Below are 19,992 nucleotides of genomic sequence, written 5' to 3' on the forward strand. Positions count from 1 at the left end.
AGTTTACACACACAAAACAACAAAAAATATTTCCATTGATAATCCAAATTTACAGATGGGCAAAGTAACAAAAAATAATGCTTGAGAACTAATTAAAGTTTGATTTAAGAATATTTATTTTGTATATTTTGACATGATAGTGACAATTTGTATTTTAACAGTTATAAAACTTTAATTTTTTTGAATCACGTCTACTCTCATTAAATAATTACTGTCTGATTCTCTAATGTCTGACCCCCACACACATAACTTCTCACAACTGTGAAAACTTAAATAAATATAGAAAAAGGTGCTTAAAATAAACATGGATATTATCCATTGAAATTATTTTAAAAAGTTGAATTTTGCCAAGTTTGGCAAAGGCGCTATATAAAATTAGTTATGGTATTGTTTCCAGAAGGGATTAATTAAGCTGGAAGTTCATCAGGCATGCTATTTTCCATATAATGCATGTTAGTTTACACTTGCCTTTACGGATTAGTAATTCCTCGGAGGTAAAAGCTATGTGAGCTTATATAATACTGCTCTGCTAACACTGGAAGTATACAGCGCATACAAACTAAGAGACGCATTAACATTAACTTTGTTCTCAGCTGTGGATAAGCTGCTCTAGTCTTCTTTGTGAAAACGAATGTACATTTCAATGGTTAAAAAAAAATGTTTTCAGTTTGGAATCCCATTCCTCCTTATTACGTTTGTCATTTCTCTTAGTACGTCTGACTGACAGGCTCAGAGCAAGGTTTTGCAAATACCGCTGTTGAGATTTCATACCTACTTTACAGTTTTCTCTCAATAAACAAAAGGTCTCCAATAAAGTCATTTTTTATTTGAGTGAGTTTAAAAGTGATCTGGAATAAACACCACTATGCAGGCAGGACATTAGACACCATACATTTGTATTTCATGAACTCTTGGAAAGAGACAGAGGTAATATTTTGAGCACATAATCTAGTCCATATAATGCTTTTTTCAAAGCATTATGGGCCTGATTTTCAGAGCACCCACAACTCCAGTTGAAGTTAATACAAAACATATGCTAGTTTAGTGACCACATCTTAGTGACTTTCATTATTCATCATACTACCACAAGTCTCTCTCTCAAAAAAAGGCAAAGAACTGTAAATTAATTGGTGTTTTGAATGACTTGCAAGTTACATTCTTTCAACAGATTAGATTTAGTTTATAGTATGGTGGCTGATTCATGCTAATTTGTTTAGTTTCAATAAAAAATCATTTTTAAAAATGAAAATATAAATTAATTTCAAAAGGTAGTTTGTAAGCAAACAATATTTCTGTGTTATTCTGGCAGAATGTTCCTATTGATCCAGAACTCTCTTCAGCTAAAGCCATGTTTTTCTAACCATGTTCATAAATCTATCACAAATATTAATGCATTACAGCACTGTCTACAATAGTCTTTGCACTTACACAATAACTTAGTTACAATGAAAAGGTGTTTTGTTGCCTCATTTAGGACACTAGATCTATTATTTTGAGCAAATTGTCGCACTCACTTACCTTGAGACAACCAGTGGAAGAATCAACATTTTCAGCATCCTCATCAATAACTCCCCAGGGAATTGGAAATAACTAATTTCCTACAAATATATGGAGAGATGTGTTTATGGTTTTGATGTGTAAGATTGTCTTTCTTCACAAAGCACCTTACAGCTGCTGGTAAAACTGAATGATCTCATAAAATTGTACGATCGGTTTATATTACTTGCAACTACTGCATATCATTTCAAGTGGTACAGATGGAAGAAGTTGGGGAATTTTTTTTTATATTCCTAAGGCTATGTAATGTGTTCTGATTCAGGAGAAAATAAAATAAGCTTTGTTTCACTCAGGGACACTTTGAAATACTGCAGATATAAAAAAAAAACAAAAAACCAATTCTGCCTTACAGGGGCGGCTCTAGGAATTTGGCCGCCCCAAGCACGCCGGTCCCACGGCTCCGGGGGACCTCTTGCAGACGTGCCTGCGGAGGGTCTGCTGGTCCCGCGGCTCCGGTGGAGCATCCGCAGGCACACCTGCGGGAGGTCCACCGGAGCTGCGGGACCAGCAGACCCTCCGCAGTCATGTCTGTGGGAGGTCCGCTGGTCCCGTGGCTCCGGTGAACCTCCCGCAGGCATGACTGCGGAAGCTCCGCCGGAGCCGCCTGCCGCCCTCCCGGCAAAATGCCGCCCCAAGCGCGCACTTGGCGCGCTGGGGTCTGGAGCCGGCCCTGCTGCCTTAACAGTACAATGAAATAGGTGCTCGTGATAATTCATTTGCCACAAACACATGTCCTAATGATCAGTAAAATCCCCTTCAATGGTTTCTCCATATTAATCAAATTGCATTGTACATCTGCGTGCCAAAGCAATCAAAAATTAAATAAATAGACCCTTTATGGGCTACTATTAATAGTTTTCGCTGCATAATCTCTTTATTCTGCATTTTGCACATTTCACTCTCTGTGCATGAAGCTACTGTTTGGATGTAGAAGATTTTCAACTCAGGGCCAGCAGCAGAAGATGACAAAACTGGTTTAATGATCATATATTTTTGAAGTACCATAACTTGTTTAAAATATTAAAATTTATATTCTTGGAGAAAAACATGTTCAGCAATGCATTTGTCACTGCCTGTCTGGTCTGTCAGGCTATTCTGAATAGGAAGAATTGAGCACCTACAAACAGATTAGTAGAGATGTATTTGAAGAGAAATCCCCTGGTGAATGTAATAACTTGTGCTTTTATTAATGGGACATCCCAGTTCAGTTCTTATAAAATATACCCTGTGTGAAATAAATATCTGTAACTCTGGATATGTTAATCATAAAAAGTTCCCTAGTGTTTTAATTGGAAATACATGTTCTAATACAAATTCAAATAGAATGTACTCTGACGCCAGTTAACATGCTACACTGTTACCATTTCCATACAGTACAATGCAGCACTTCATTCAGTTTCAGAAGCCAGTATTTTTATTCATACATACAACATTACAATGTGCTTCTTAAGGTAGACTTGCAGTGTCTTAATGACAGTTTCTCAACATATATTGGATATACAATCTATGGAAGGACCCAAAGAAAACAAGGTAGGCTCTTATCAAAATACTAACACACTAACAAATTAATTTTTATCTTAAAATACCCATCCTTGAAGTTCCATAGGTTGTTTTAACTCCTATTTTGTTACATAACACATTTTCTGCCCCGTGTCATGCTCATTTATTACTGACCTGCTGAGAGAGCCGCCTGGTCCTGAGGAAGAATCCAAGAAGACATCCTACTATGACAGACAGTACTGACAGAATGAGCAAACCATTTCTTTTACAAACATCCTTGACCCGAGCCAGCATTGCATCAAAGGCCACTGCCATGCTGTCCTCAGTGCTCTTTGGAGAAGAACCAGCTTCCCATGGAGAGAGACCTCACTAGCTTCCCTTGTTAGAATAGACAGCTCTAGCTCTGTATAGATCAGATCAAAGCACTTCCAGGACTGCTTAGCTGACCTGCAAGGTCACCCCTCTGCCAATAGCCACGAAGCATGCAGCTGGCATTATTGTTCCAAATTAATACCAACAATCCTATTATTGACTACATCATTAAGAACCTGGAAGAAGATTAAGGAGCTCTGGAAAATTAGAACAGAATGTAGTAGTATTTCTAAAACAAGAGTGAGTCAAAACAGAGTGACACACACATGAATGAAAAATAATATTTTCATGCATTCCTCCACCCTTGAAGTATGGTCTCCTAACATCCAGGTCTAGAAAGGAAGTAGTGAAAGTTATGCATTTAAATGGACAGAAATTATGTTTTTCATACAGTACATACACTAAAGGGTAGGGCAGGTAACACTTTGAACTGGACTATCATAACAGGGCAGGTCAGGTGAGACTGAACTTCATTAACTAAAGCAGATCTGGTTTTTTACTTTTAATAAATGTGGTTAGCAAAAGGCTGGGCAAGTACAATAATAAACTGCATTAAAAATGAATATTACTGGAGAAAAACATAAAAGGAGACTCTACAATACTTTGTATTTTTTATCTTGGGAATGAAATGATTTTACTTTTCCCCCTTCCACTATATTGATTAGAGCAGGGGCCAACCTACTTTCAGAGGATTATCAGCCTAACCCACATGGATCTTTCCTTTCCTTTGGTATGTCTAATCATCCCATTCATTCAATTCAAACAGATTTTTATGCTGTATAATTAATGTCTTGTAAAACTATACTATCACAACCATCCATTAAACTATAGCAAACCATATTGTTAGTACAGTGTTTGGATCATAACTCTAGCATTCTGAAGTGTTTCTATAAACAATCTATAACACTGTACAGTATATTTGGGGGATTTATAAGATTATATTTAGCACTGTATTATATTATAGATGAGCACACTATACATGAGCACTGTAGAAAATCCCATGACAAAATTAATAATTATGTATTCAGCAGAGCGTTTGTCTGGTAAATATAGCATGGGATCACATGCTGAAGGATGAGACTAAAAAGAAATACTGAATATAAATAAATAAACTATAAATATAGTAATGAGAAGTTAGCAGCCTCCCTCCATCTTGTGACCTGAATGAGGCAAGATCCCGGGGGTAAAAAGTGTGTGATTATGTAATTAAAGACTGTATCACAAAACATATGCACAAAAAGGCCAAATTAAGGTTGCACAGGCAACCTTAATTCTGGAGTAACCTAATTTTGGGGTGCTTGATTTTGCAGTCTTAATATTCTTTTAACATAGATTTTTTAAAATGTAATTTCTTATGTTTTTTAAAAAAGCAAACAGAAAAAAACAGAAATTCTACTGTGTGGAACCATATTGATCCTCACATGGGTCACTGCAGAGCTGGAACTTAGCTCCACAGCACACACTTTTGTCACTTGAGCTAACAGTACAATCAATAGCAGTAGCAGGTTGTTATCTGTGATGTGGGCCAGCAACCAGAGGGGGATGTGACACACACTTTAGCAGTGGGTTTTCAGAAGAGTAATGCTGAGACTCAAGAAGAGTAATGCTGAGACTCAAGAATCCTGGATTCATCTCAGGTTTTGGAAGAAAGTGTATCTAGTGGTTACAGACCTTTCTTTTCCTGTCCACCCACCCCTAGTATATGTCATAACAGCCTTTCTCTGTCTCATCTCTGCCCTAACAGTCTGTCTCTGTCCTTGCCACTGCCTCTATCCCCCACAAGCTTGTCTCTGCTCGCTCTGCCCCATCCTATTCCACCTCTGTCCTCCTTCCCACAGCCTGTCTCTGCTCCCATTGCCCTATGGCATTCCAGTTAGGCAGCTTCCTCCTCCTCCTCCTCCATGCAGCCCCTGGGCACCAGCAGCAGGATCACTGACAGCACAGAAAAGGCCATTTCCCTACTCTCAGGTCCTGCACCTGATGTTACAGTGACTCCGCAGTGCTTGGAGGAGCAAATGCAGAGAAAGCTGACCAGGTTTGGAGCATGCCTAGTACAGACAACCATCTGAGAATTTAGCTGCCAAACTAACTAGTTTCTCCGGAGTATGTGAAAAATTCCATTTTTTCCCCCAGAGGCTTACAACTTGGCCAAATTTAGATGGAAAAAAGGCCAATTCCCGACACAAGGATGAATCCCCCTGCCAAATTTCAAGTCTCTGTTCCAACGCCTGGAGGCACTAGAGCTCAATGAAACAGTTGTCATAATTTTTTAACATGGGCTAAAAACCCGAAATTTTTTCCCCAACATCATTTTGGGAAATAGTTAAATCATTTTTGCTGAAACATTAAAAAAATATTCAGCTTCAAGACAGACACCCGGCATAGAAAATTTCAGAGCACCTGATTAAAGTTTGGCAGAGTTATAAACAACTAAAACCAAGGTCTTATAATGTTGGGCAGCCTTAAATAGGCATCACTACCTGCACCACCTATCATAAAGAAAGCTACAGGGCCTGATTTTCAGAGGTGTAGATAGCACCCACACCTTCCATTGTCTTCAGCTGGATTCGTGGGTGCTTAACTCCTCTGAATATCAGGTCCACATAGGCCATCGTCAAATGGTCTATGTGGAATTCAGGCTTCTCCCACTCATACTCCTGCCTGCCCACTCATCAGCCACATGTGGGCAGGGGAGTAGCTGTCACATGGCAGCTGTTCTCTCATCCATGCTGTAACTTATGAGACTAATGGCCTGTGCAGGGGAATAACAAGGCCCTTTACACCCCCTAAATCACCTGAAAAGGCACCTACCACATATCACAATTTGGTTCCATTTTATATATAGTTTGTTTGTTTTCCCTCTTTGTTTCATCCTCTAGGATGAAATGCACCCCAGTGCAAAATTCTAGTACTGTACAAGACTTTCAAAATAGGGCTAATTTGGGATATAAGTAGTGCATGGGCCTTGTGCAGGTCCTCTATAGCAGTGTTTTTCAAACTGGGGCCGCCACTTGTGCAGGGAAAGCCCCTGGTGGGCCGGGCCGGCTTGTTTACCTGCCCCGTCTGCAGGTCCGGCCGATCGCGGCTCCCACTGGCTGCGGTTCACCAATCCAGGCCCAGGGCCAGCTCTACTGTTTTCGCTGCCCCAAGCAGCGCGCCGAATTGCCGTCGCAGACGGCGAGGGCAGTCTATGTGCCATTAGGGCGGCACGTGCGTTTCCGCGGCAGCAGCAATTTGGCTGCGCTGCTGTGGACAGCTGAACATAGAAGCTGCTGCCGAATTGCCGCCGCCGTGGAAATGTGCGTGCCACCCTAACGGCACATGGACTGCCCCTGCTGTCCGCGGCAGCAATTTGGCACACTGCTTGGGGGCAAAAACACACGGACTGCTCCCCCTTGCAGATTGCCGCCCCAAGCCCCTGCTTGGAATGCTGGTGCCTGGAGCCGGCCCTGTCTAGGCCAATGGGAGCTGCTGGAAGCAGCAATGAGTGCGGCCAGTGGCGGGGGACGTACTGGCCGCTGCTTCTAGCAGCTCCCATTGGCCTGGAGCGGCGAACCGCGGCCAGTGGGAGCCGTGATCGGCCGGACCTGCGGACGGGGCAGGTAAACAAACCGGCCTGGCCCGCCAGGGGCTTTCCCTACACAAGCGGCAGCCACAGTTTGAGAAACACTGCTCTATAAAGAGGGGAATTTCATTCCTAGTGAGTAACAGTAATAAAACATATTAAGGACAACTGTATTTTAACTATGTGCAGTTACCACCGTGGTTCTCTACCCCCCCTCCCCCCTGCCCCGGAAAGTTGTTGCAGCAACATGAATTTTTGTAAAGGTTTTTGGAAGAATGTTAGATGTTCTGAATATAACACCTATAAAGGAGTTAATTTCTAGAGCCAGCACCACTCAGTTGTGCTATCTATCAGTGTCATCTCTGGCTATAACCAGTAAATAAGAATTTGTTCTGATAATGCATTGATTATGAGCAGGGGCGGCTCTAGACATTTCGCCGCCCCAAGCAGGGCGGCATGACGCGGGAGGCACTCTGCCGGTCGCTGGTCCCGCGGCTTCGGTGGACCTCCCACAGGTGTGCCTCGGAGGGTTCGCTGGTCCTGCGGCTCCACCGAAGCAGCGTGGGACCAGCGGACCCTCCGCAGGCACGCCTGCGGGAGGTCCACCGGAGCCGCCTGCCGCCCTCCCGGCGACCGGCAGAGCGCCCCCCGTGGCATGCCGCCCCAAGCATGCGCTTGGCATGCTGGGGTCTGGAGCTGCCCCTGATTATGAGCCTGATTTTGAATTCCTTGTGCACTTGAAATTGTCACAGATTTCAACAATATTGATTGCACTGAGGTGGAGTTTCTCTGAAATCATTCTAAATGGTCTTTCTTCAGGTGGGAGAAGGTATTCTATCTCCTACACTTGTGTAGTTTAATTTAGTATTTAATAAAATTTATTATTTATTATTACCTCATCTTACTCCAAACACAAAAAGCTACTAAATTAAATTAATGTTTCAGCTCTACAGATGCAGAATTAGAACACAGATCTCTGAATGAACATAAGAATGGCCATACTGGGTCAGACCAAAAATTCATCTAGCCCAGTCTTCTGACAGTGGCCAATGCCAGGTGCTTCACAGGGAATAAGCAAAACAGGTAATCATCAAGTGATCCATCCCTTGACACTCATTTCCAGCTTCTGGCAAACAAAGGCTAGGGATATTATCCCCACCCATCCTGGCTAATAGCCATTGATGGACCTATCCTCCATGAATTTATCTAGTTCCTTTTTGAACCCTGTTGAGTTCCACAGGTTGCCTGTGCGTTGTTGTGTCCAGTTACAATATTTCCTGCCAAACATACTTTCAGTTTGTCTTACTTTTCTGCTTAGGTATGCTCCAAATTAATGCATAGGATTGCAAATAAGTCTTTGCTCTAGTCTCAATTCTGCTACTGACTCGTATGACTTTGGGCAAGTGACTTAATTTTGTAGTGCCTCGGTTTCCCCAACTATAAAATGACAGGATGATACTTCCCTAACTCGGAGGGGCAGAAGGAAAATTAGTTTATTAATGTTTGTACAGCACTCTAATATCCTCGGATGGAAAGCCCCAAGGAGTGCAAGGTATTATTGTTGTTGTTACAAAGAAGTCTGTAGCTAACTTCATGTATCCCTTGCTCTTACAGCTTCAAAACTAAGCTGAAAGCTACTGAACACATTAGCCCACCCCCTGAAATGACTTGCCCTGAGTACCGGTTAAAGCTGCGATCATAGGGTGGCTTTGCTTTCAGAGACAGAACAGTGCACAAGCACTGACACAGTTACTACACTAGTCAATACTGTACCCCAGGCTTTCCAACAGAACTAGCATCAGACTGAATGTTAACCCTCACCTTAGTTTTACTTTCATTGCCACCCATCAGCTACCCAACATTTAGGGTGAGCAGACAGCAAATGTGAAAAATCAGGACAGCAGGTGTGTGTGTGTGGGGGGTAATAGGAGCCTATATAAAAAGACCCAAAAATCGGGACTGTCCCTATAAAATCAAGACATCTGGTCACCCTACCCACACTTCACTGACCAACCCATCTTCACAGGGGCGCCTACAAGCCACAGAGCTGCGCAAGGGGCCGCGCCTTGCACGCACAGCGCTAGAGGCCAGGGGAGGCAGCAGCCCCCTACAGCAGGGGGGAGATTACACCGGGCTCAGGCCCCGCAGGGCGGATGAAAGTCCGGCCGCAGCCGGGGATAGGACTCCCGCTCCCTGCACAGGAAAGAGGCGGGGGACCCCCCCCCCGGAGCGGGGTAAAGCTCCCAGCACAGCGGAGATCTCCTCAGAGGGGTTCAGCCCGCCAGGGGCGCGGGGGCGCGCACAGAGGAGGATGAATTCCCGCCCCAGGGCGGGGGCGGGCAGGCGCTGCGGACCGGAAGGCGGCTACTGAGCACCGGGGAAAAGGGAGCGAGCGGGCGGAGTCGCAGTGATTGAGGCTCGGCTGGGACATCATGGCGACCCGGCGGCTGCTGCTCTCCCCTGCCTCCTGCCTGAGGCGGACTCAGGCCCTGGGCGCTCCGGCGGCCCCCGGGCTGCGGAGGGGCTACAGCAGCGCCGACTCCTCCCAGTACCTGCACCGCAGCATCGTGCCCACCATGCACTTTCAGAAAAGCCTGCCCAGGTAAGGCGGCCGCTGCCCGCCCGGCCCCTGAGCCAGAGCGCCCGGCACCCCCCCGAGCTGGGGCCCCCACCACCTCCGAGCTCCCAGACCCCCTCTGGGCCCCCCTGACCTGGGGACCCCCGCAGCAGAGCTCCCCCCGACCTCCCCGCCTCAGAGCTCCCAGCCCCTCTCTGGGCCCCTCCTGAGCTGGAATCCCTGCAGCAGAGCTCCCCCCGGGGGCCCCCACCACTTCCGAGATCCTCTCCTCAGAGCTCCCAGTCCCTCTCTGCCTCCCCCTGAGCTGGAGACCCCTGCACCAGAACCCCCAGTTCCCCTCTGAGCTACATGCCAGAGCCTCTGGACCCCCTTTCAGCCCCCGGGGATCCTCGCACCAGAGACCTTGCCCCCTTCTGAGTGCCTCATCATCACACTAGAGGCCTTGCCCCCTTCTTAACCCCTCACTGCACCACAGACACCTCCCCATCTTCCTTTGAGCCCCACAATTATCCTGGGTCCTTCCTCACCCATAGAGCTACTCCACTCAGGGACTCCCTACCCTACCCCTTTTTGAGTCCCCTGTACGGGTAGGAGAGTCCTAGGCATCCTTCTGAGCCCCCAGAAACCCCTCCCTCTCTGCGACCCCTCCATCTGCGTTTCCCACTGCTAATAAAACCCCCATCTCCTTTCCCCTGCCCAGCTAAGGGAGCCACTTTCTCCCATGATTGCTGGCATCTAATGCCCTGTCATAGGTCTCACCCCCACTTAGAGCTGTTGGGTTCTAATATGGGGACCTGCACTGGTTTCCCTCTAAACTAAAATCCTAGTTTAGATCTAGTAAAAGCTGCCACCACCCAATCAGGAACGTGGATTGGGACACAGTCCTTCCCCAAAATCCTTGGGGATCCCAAGAGCCCCAAATCCATGGAGTTCTTGCACCCAGGAGAAATAAACCATTCCCCCCTGTTTCCTCCCCAGTCCCTTTTCCTAGGAGAGACACCGGGATCTAACTACAGAGGGATACCTCCCTCCTCCTCTTTCCCTGAGAATCCACCCAAGGAAAGACCAACCAAGTCCTTAATAGAAAAGAATTTATTAAAGAATAAAAAAGAAAGTCACTGTCTCTGTCCCCAAGATGGAACAATATACAGGGTCTAAACTTAATTTTCTCCTTCGTCTAGGTTAGTCCTTTTCCCCTGGTAAGGGAGTCCCATGTCTCTACATTTCAGAAATGGTGACTGCTGGCTTTAAAGGCAGCAACATTCTTCTGCATCAGAGAGGAAATGCACTCTGTTAAAAAAAAACAAAAACAAAAACCCTGCTCCAATGCAGAGTAGGCAGCCCTGTGCTATGGGTGACTAAATACACAGCTTAATTGCTGGGGCCAACTCTCTTATGGTGAACAACAGGTTTTATGTCTCACGGTGAAGCCTTAATACCACACTACTAGATCAGGTCTACTTTGGGAAACTACCAGTACACAGCAGGTGGTGGAGTCAACAGACAAGTCCATATGTATTGGTTTCAGATTGCTCCCCACACCCCTAATGAATGAGGTTTGGTATATGCTGAAAGTGCAGGAGACCAAGAAGGGTACATTGTCTTTGGGATGGGCTACAGTAGATTATGTAGGTGAAAGGTTATTGCTAACAGAGGGAAGTGACTTTGATCTTTGCTAGTAGTATTCAAGTGTATACTGCCAGTTTAAAAATTATAATCTAATTATAACCTTCTGTCTCAAATCTCTTATCTAGCATTGTTCAAATAACACATACAATTATTACAAAGGAAAGGGATTAGAGAAAACCAATCTCTTCCTCCCCCACCCCCATTTGTTTACTTTGTCCATTGGACAGCACTTCCTGTATAGTTAATTTCATTGTTTTATTATACTGTAGTTAGTTTCCCCATTTGTTTGCATGGCTCTTTCACAGAGCAACAGGGGAGAAAGAAGTTTTTACTGCCATACTTCTATGTTTTTTAAATGCAACAAAAATCAAACTATGTATCAAGGTGATATAGTCCTGTCACACACACGTTAAAAAGTATTAATTTCATTAAGAGGTAAAATAACTTGCCCTGTAACTAGGTAAAAACCAGCTTTCATGTTTAGGCTAAGATGAGCGTTGGAAATAAATTTGTTAGAATTTCCACAAGGAATCAAAATACAGAAAACATTCTATGCCTAGCAGCATATAAAATTATGGAGGAGGATCTGTGAGTTGGCTACTTGTAAAACAAGTTCCTGTTTTTCTGTCATGCTTACTTATAAAAAGAGCATAGGAATTAACTTACAAAAAATATGGTATTTTAAGAATCTTTACTGTCAGAGCTTTAACAACAACATTTTAGTTTGCTTGTTTTCTCTCCCCTCAGGTTGCCAATTCCCAAACTAGAAGATACTGTTAGGAGGTATCTGAATGCCCAAAAGCCTCTCTTAGATGATGATCAATTCAGGTATGGATACACAGAAAACCAAACAGTGCTTCAGTGTACATCAAATCTTTCACTCCAACTCCTACATATTAGAAGATGCATCTTTTTAAAAAAAATGCCTGGAAACAGCATTTTGACTGTCTGATTGATTGTTTTAGGAAAACTGAAGAACTTGGTCGCAGCTTTGAGCATGGAATTGGAAGAGAATTGCATGAGCAGCTGGTTGCTCAAGACAAGCAGAACAAACATACTAGTTACATCTCAGGTAGGAAGGTTTATAGTGGGATAAAGAAGAGACTCATTTTGAGGAGAGACTTGCTTGATGACAGTCAGCTCATAATGCTATGAATAACAGATTAAAGTTTAAGCTCCTTATTATTGTTTACACTCAGAACAAGATGTGAAAACTCCATTTGACAATGTCTGAGCTAATTAGAAGACTGTCTCTGGTGGAAAAAAGAGGGTACTTCACAAAGTGTTATCTTTAATATACCAAATACTTTAGGACAGGGGTCAGCAACCTTTCAGAAGTGGTGTGCCGAGTCTTCATTTATTCACTCTAATTTAAGGTTTTGTGTGCCGGTAATTCATTTTAATATTTTTAGAAGATCTCTTTCTATAAGTCTATAATATATAACTAAACTATTGTTGTATGTAAAGTAAATAAGGTTTTTAAAATGTTTAAGAAACTTCATTTAAAATTAAATTAAAATGCAGAGCCCCCCAGACCGATGGCCAGCACCCGGGCATTGTGAGTGCCACTGAAAATCAGCTTGTGTGCCGCCTTCGGCACATGTGCCATAGGTTTTCTACCCCTGCTTTAGGATCTCTCATTGTCACCTAACAGAAATATCAACCACAGCAAGATTTCCTCAAAGATGTTTTCATTTGGAAGAAAGTAACTTTAACCAGTACATTAGCAAAATATAATAGTGTAAAAAAAAAAAAAAAGTGTAGTATAGGAAGATAGCACCATTTGTTCAAAATCAAAGATGGAAGGCCAGCCACAACATTCTTAATATATAGATTTTTATTGAAGTGAGCAAAAGATTTGTCTGTCTATATAATCAGAACACATTGGTGAAAAGAACATTTGCTCAGTGATATACAGTATCATTTTGTACTGTGGTCCACTCTGATAGAATGCTGTGTATGCTGTAGTGCCTGTGTGTATGGGGAATTAGTTAAAGTTAATGTGGGATCCTTATATCAAAAGATCCTTAAGTGTGGAGCATCTTGCTCAAATGCAGGACATGTTGGTATCTGTGTAGGAAGATCTTGTGCCCTTGATGTTTTCTCCCCTGTTGGAGAAGAAAGGTCCTGCTGCTATAGGAGATTGAGGGATATTGGAAAAACAGTAGTGAAAAATATTTACTGTTTATTTTTTTTAAAAGTAATTAAAAATATAAATACAAATATATTCCAGCGTTTAGACTCCTCCATGCATCTAAAGCTAGTACCCTCTATAAGAAAACTAACCCAGGTCTAGTTACAGTCACGAATCTGTTTGAAAGTGCTTGATTGGAAAACTGAATTATCAGAAAAGTTGGGAAAGATGACTGAACAGTGGGGGATGGAAGGAGACACTCCTCCTGCCTTAAAAAAAAATGCAGAGCATTATTCTTTTAAAGAACAAGAAAAGGAAAGACTCAGAAAGAGGAAGACCAGAATAAAGAAAAGGCGAGAGAGAACATAAGACAAAGAAGGAGATGAAATTCAGACAGAGAGAGAAAGAAAAGAGGGAAAGAAAAGCAAGAGAAAGCATGTAGCTTTTAGGTTAGTGAATTTATTTATTTATTTATTCATGTTACTTCCAATGGCTTTCAAATGTAAATGATTATAGTGTTTGTGGAAGGCAGATGCTGGGTGGACAGCAATGGAGACTGAGATAATATATCCAGTACAGCACAAGCAGCAGCAGTGTAATCTTCTCCCCATACTGTCCTGCCATTGTGCTTCAATCCTTGCTCGATGGTGGCAGTTTACCAGACATGTATTTCAATTGCACTGAGAACCACCAACTTCTCACATAGGCCAGCTTGCTCAGCCTTTTGATAGTAATGACTTTCACTTGTTATTGCCATCCTGTTCCCCCAGTATTTCCCTGTCAGTAGCCCACCTAAGTTTAATGTTGAGGGGAAATGTGGCAGATTATTATTAACTGGTTTTCTTGAGCATTATTATGTAAATGGATTACATGCTGCAGCTGCAACCGGCCCTCTTTTCTCCTGACTTTCAAGTCCTGTTCCGTTTTTGTTGTTGTTTCCATAAGTGTAACAAAACATAATTATTCCTATGAGGAGGAACAATGAGTTCAGAGCTTGTATACCATGGTGAGGAGTGGGTTATAAAACCCTACTTGTATGTTAGCTAGTCTTTCACCTCCGGAGATCTGGACTTCAAATTCTGACTTAGGTCACAGCTTGAAAACGAGTGTGGTTTTACTGAGTCTGCAGTGGGAATTAGGGGTTGCTGCAGGGAAGGAATTCAGAAGGGAAGAACAGAAGACACAGGCAGAAGAAAGTGAGAAATAGAGAAAGAAGGATGAGACAGGAAGGGAAATGGGACAGAAGTAATGGTGGTCCCAAAGGTGAGCATGTTTTCCCACTGAGCAATGCATCCTAAAGGCCATGCTGCACTCTAGATCTTTGTGCAAAGCTCCCACTGACGTCAGTGGGAGGTCCATTTCTCATTTGGTGGGAATATGTTGCCCTAATGTACCCCAGTCCATGGACTGTAATTAAATAGAGATAGTGGAGCTCTCTTCCAAATGACTTTGACATGTAATATAGATGGGTCTGAACAGTGCTTTCACAATTAGCCAATTTTACCTGTATTAATCTATTTCTCAATTCTCCATTTTTAGGTCCCTGGTTTGATATGTATCTAAGTTCACGTGAATCTGTTGTTTTGAATTTTAACCCATTTATGTCTTTCAACCCTGACCCAAAAGCTGAATATAATGATCAGCTCACACGAGCAACTAACATGACTGTTTCTGCTATACGTTTTTTGAAGACCTTCAGGGCTGGCTATCTAGAGCCAGAGGTTTTTCACCTCAATCCAGACAAAAGTGACACTCAAACCTTTAGGAGACTCATTCGATTTGTGCCTTCATCTGTATCATGGTTTGGTGCCTACTTGGTCAATGCATACCCCTTAGATATGTCTCAGTACTTCCGGCTTTTCAATTCCACACGATTGCCTAAGCTCAGTCGAGATGAGCTTTTTACGGATGAAAAAGCAAAGCACTTGCTGGTGCTCAGAAATGGGAATTTTTATGTATTTGATGTCATTGATAGAGATGGGAATATAGTGAAGCCTTCTGAAATACAAGCACACCTGAAATACATACTTAGTGACAACAGTCCAGCTCCAGCCTTCCCTCTTGCATTTTTGCCCAGTGAAAACCGAGATACATGGGCACTACTGAGACAGAAGCTACTCGATAATGGCAATGAGGAAGTCCTCCAAAAAGTGGATTCTGCTGTCTTCTGTCTATGTTTAGATGACTTCCCCATTAAAGACCTTGAGCACTTGTCTCACACCATGTTGCATGGAGATGGTATTAACCGCTGGTATGATAAATCCTTTAACCTTATCCTAACCAAGGATGGCAATGCGGCCATTCATTTTGAACATTCCTGGGGAGATGGTGTGGCTGTATTAAGATTTCAGAATGAAGTGTTTAAAGACAGCACCCAGAAACCAGCTGTCACCCCACAATCTCAGCCTGCTGCAGTTGACTCTTCCAGCGCTGTGCAGAAACTCAGCTTTAAGTTGAATGATGCCTTAAAAGCAGGAATTACCAAAGCCAAACAGAAATTTGATGCCACTATGGAAACCTTGACTTTTGACTGTATTCAGTTTAAGAAAGGAGGCAAGGAGTTTTTAAAGCAGAAGAAGATAAGTCCTGATGCTGTGGCTCAGCTTTCTTTCCAGATGGCTTTCCTTCGGCAGTATGGCCAGACTGTTGCCACATATGAGTCTTGCAGTACTGCAGCTTTCAAACACGGTCGCACAGAGACCATCCGTCCTGCCTCCATCTATACAAAGAAGTGCACGGAAGCTTTTGTCAGGCAACCTTCCAGACACAGCACAGAGGAGCTTCAGCAGATGATTGCTGAGTGCTCTAAGTACCACAGCCAGTTGACAAAAGAAGCTGCTATGGGTAAGTGTGAGTGTCAGGTCATGGTGATAGAACATTCGCATTGCTTCACAAAATGAGTCTCATCAATTTAGTTGCTCATTAATGCTAAACTTTTACAGAAGTCTCACTAAGTGTAACTTAATCTTGCTGGAGGGCCTATGTTCATTCAAACTTTGTAGAATGCCAAATAATAGCAGCGCTTTCCAGGTTTAAAAAAAAATTGTTCTTGTGACATTCTTCTTAAGAAGGGAGTGTCTTTGAGTTTCCCCTTATTTGCTTCAGACCCATGCACATCAAGATTTTTCCTGTCCTGTAGATAAATTACTGTTATACTAGCCCACATGTGGCAGCTAACTGGCTGATGCCTGGAGAGGGCAACACAAAGCAGGATTTTGGGTTGCTTCATGCAGCTGCCTGCAGGTGGTACTGAGGCCACTGTGCAAACTGGCCTTGGTTCCTTCTGCTGCACCAGTGATAAATTTTCCCAAGTGGCTCTATCTGATCTGGCCCTATTGCATTTTAAAATAAGTCACAATTAGAGCTTGCTAACTTCTTCTAGATGTTTAGTAAAATGTAGCTTACAGGGCCTCGTCCAATTTTATTATACTCTTTTTACTGTTGGTTCAATAGCCTTTTCCTCTGTAGTTCCTGCCATTTGGAACACGCTACCTCAGACTTTTTTAAAGTAATATGAAAACATTTATTCCTTTTTCAAACCTCCTATTTTGATCTTCTCCATTTAACTTAACTATTGTTAAAAACCTTTTTTATTAATATTGCAGTAGTGCCTAGATGTCCCAGAGATTGTGGCCCCATTATAGTAGTTGCTACATAAATGAGTAAAACAGAGTTCCTGTCCCAGAGAATGGATGTGCTAAAAATGCATTGCAGTTTCCTTCTGTAAAGCATATTACCATAACTTGTAAGAAAGCTGCTATAGAAAAAATTCTTGTAAGTTTTGTGTCTTTGAAGGGGTGTGATATTTAGTGTGTTAAATAACTATTTTCCAGAGAAAAGCAGTGATTTTCTGTAGTGTTTTGTATTTTAATACCACTGTATAACTCCATGGTATGCCCATCCCTTGACTACTGAGTGTAGTTCTGGTCACCCCATCTCAAAAAAGATGTATTAGAATTGGAAGGGGTACCAAGAAAGGCAACAAAAATGATTAGGGATATGGAACAGCTTCCATATGAGCAGAGATTAAAAAGAATGGGACCCTTCATCTTAGAAAAGAGATGACAAAGGGGGGGATATGATAGAGGTCTATTAAAATCCTGGATGGTATGGAGAAAGTGAAAAAGGAAACATTATTTACCCCTCCACATAACACACAAACCAGGGGTCACCCAATGAAATTAAGAGACAGCAGGTTTAAAAACAAAGATAAGGAAGTACTACTTCACACAATGCACAGTCAACCTGTGAAATTCATTGCCTGGGATGTTGTGAAGGCTAAAAGTATAACTGGGTTCAAAAAAGAATTAGGTAAGTTCATGGATGATGGGTCCATCACTGGCTATTTAGCCAAGATGGTTAGGGACACAACCCCATGCTCTGGGTGTCCCTAACCCTCTGACTGCCAGAAGCAGGGACTGGATGACAAGGGACGGATCGCTTGATAATTGCTTTGTTTTGTTCATTCCCTCTGAAGCCTCTGGCATTGGCCACTGTCAGCAAACAGGATATTGGCCTAAGTGAACCACTGGTCTAATCCATCATGGTCATTCTTATGTTCTTATTTTAACAGGTCAAGGATTTGACCGGCATTTGTTCAGTTTGCGTTATCTGGCAGCATCAAAAGGTATCCCGTTACCTGACATCTACCAGGACCAAGCCTATGCTCAGCTGAATCACAACATTCTGTCCACAAGCACGCTGAGCAGCCCAGCTGTGAATATGGGAGGATTTGCTCCAGTGGTGCCGGATGGCTTTGGTGTAGGCTATGGAATGCATGATGATTGGATTGGCTGCAGTGCCTCCTCTTACCCAGCCAGGAATGTACACGAATTCCTCCAGTGTGTGCAGAAGTCACTGGAAGATATTTTTCATGTTTTAGAAGGTAAGCATATCAGTAGTTAGGCACAACAGGGCTGGGATACTTTTTTTTTAATGCACAATATAAAATGTTTGGATCAAGATCACTTCTGATCATGTGTGGCTGAATGTGGAAGAATGTTGCTAGTGCTAATTTACTAAGCATTTTGACTGGGATTTTAAAAGGAGTCTGCAAGAGTTGAGTGACCAACTTACACTGAATTTCCGTGGGAGCTAGGCACCTTTTGAAAATCTTAGCCATATAAAGAAATTAAGTGCAAGCTCCTGCATGTGATATTCAGGAAACGCTTAATTCTGATAGTCTGAACTGTTATGTAATAGAATATAAAAGTTCTTAAAATATAACAGAGGCATTTAAATATTCATTTCTAGAAAGGAACTTTAGTATTGTACTGATTAAACTTGAGCTTAAAATCTACAAATGTTCATGTTTACAGCGGGAACAACAAACTACGTGTGAACAATGTAACAACTACAAAAGTTGTATTTAAAACTAAATACAAGAATGACCAGTGGTAAATCCTGCACATGTGATATGTTCACTTACTAGATCTGTAATCTTTATTTTTCTTGTTAAATTTGAATCAGTGTCAAACTAACTGCCTTTTCTGTTGGAAGCATTTCCATGTAATGATTGGTTTAAATGAAAACTTGAAAATGTGAGACTGACAACTGTAATCAGGTATTAAATCTTCAAACTGTTAAGAAATTGGTTGGAAAATAATGTTTAAATAAAGCTACCTATGACATGGTTGAAGAAATGTTTTAGTATTATATCAGGATTAGGGATTTGAGAGTTCCTGGTGTGAAGAGTTTACACTTTTTTAAAATAAGCATACAAAAGCTGATAGAGGAATACAGTCAAATGCATATACTTTTTAGATAAACTTAATTTATAAAGTGTCAATTATTTCTGTTTGTACATCTGCCCTATAATGTTTTGTGTTCCCTTGCATAAGCCTGTATCTTTTAATACTGAAAAATCATTTCTCATTAACTTCTCTATGGCTGCTTTTCTTTCCCAAATATCTCTCTCCTACTGCGGAGAAGGAATCACCATCAGCCATTCTCCTTAATGACTATTTCCTACCTCCTCTAGAACTCTCCAGACTTCTTGCATGGCACCATGAGTATCTGTTGGAACCTTTCAGTCTATTTGCCAAGGCAAGTGGGAGGGCTGTCTTAGTATTTGCAGATTTAAGATGTCTCTGAAATGAAGGTATTGGGCTTGAGGAGGGAGAGGTTCAAGGAGCTTTCCAACAGGGACAGTGGAATTTTCTGAAGGGCAGCAGCAGCATCTGCTAGATTTATTCAGATCTTGTAACTCTAGAGTCACATTAATTTGATGTCAAAAATCTGATGCGACACCCAATGCAGCAGAATTCATACAAAAGACTTAAGAACCTTTTACTCTCCAGGAGTGCCCCCTCCCTTCAACTGCTGATATTCTTAACAGTACTGTCACTGGTCCTTGCTTTGGGGCTCTATCTTTTGCATTAGCTTCAGCATCTCTATTAAAAACACACTCACCCCCCTCCCCTTAAAAACAAAAAGTTTGTGGCTGCTCTGAGAGGGAAAGTATCTCTATGCCTCAATCCTATCCCCTATTTTGAAATCACAAAAGACAATTCTCTTCCCTGTTGAATAGCAGTCATTCCTTTCTATGCTGCCAGCTTTTCAAAATAGCACTAAAAGTGTCCATTTCACAACTGTGTGAACAGTACCAAAACATAACATGGTGGCAGACAGTATATTCTAAGTGGATGATGCTAGGAT

At 42.5% G+C, this 19,992-nt stretch overlaps 2 protein-coding genes across 4 annotated transcripts in view; one reads left to right on the plus strand and one right to left on the minus strand.

Moving 5' to 3' along the window:
• The window catches only part of SLC1A7 (solute carrier family 1 member 7), an 80,296-nt gene extending 76,924 nt beyond the window's left edge, over positions 1-3,372 (minus strand). The window contains exons 1-2 of the mRNA XM_045028933.1: positions 3,232-3,372; positions 1,519-1,598 (exon numbers count right to left, since the gene is read on the minus strand). Of these exons, the coding sequence (XP_044884868.1) occupies positions 1,519-1,598; positions 3,232-3,372 (221 nt within the window). The remainder of the gene's footprint in view (positions 1-1,518; positions 1,599-3,231) is intronic.
• A 5,988-nt stretch (positions 3,373-9,360) lies between these two features.
• On the plus strand, positions 9,361-18,973 carry CPT2 (carnitine palmitoyltransferase 2). 3 transcript variants are annotated; one of them, XM_045027643.1, is made up of 6 exons: positions 9,361-9,596; positions 11,949-12,029; positions 12,167-12,273; positions 14,875-16,179; positions 17,909-18,220; positions 18,654-18,973. In XM_045027643.1, the coding sequence occupies exons 1-6, from the start codon at positions 9,427-9,429 to the stop codon at positions 18,674-18,676; spliced, it is 1,998 nt and encodes a 665-aa protein (XP_044883578.1). In that variant the 5' UTR covers positions 9,361-9,426; the 3' UTR covers positions 18,677-18,973. The 3 variants fall into 3 exon arrangements, with proteins under 3 accessions (XP_044883578.1, XP_044883579.1, XP_044883580.1); XM_045027644.1 differs by having other exon boundaries at positions 17,909-18,973; XM_045027645.1 differs by lacking the exons at positions 9,361-9,596; positions 11,949-12,029 and adding an exon at positions 13,640-13,784.
• Positions 18,974-19,992: the final 1,019 nt, after the last annotated feature.

The sequence above is a fragment of the Mauremys mutica genome, chromosome 8 (genome assembly GCF_020497125.1).
Source record: "Mauremys mutica isolate MM-2020 ecotype Southern chromosome 8, ASM2049712v1, whole genome shotgun sequence".
Lineage (NCBI taxonomy): Eukaryota > Metazoa > Chordata > Testudines > Geoemydidae > Mauremys > Mauremys mutica.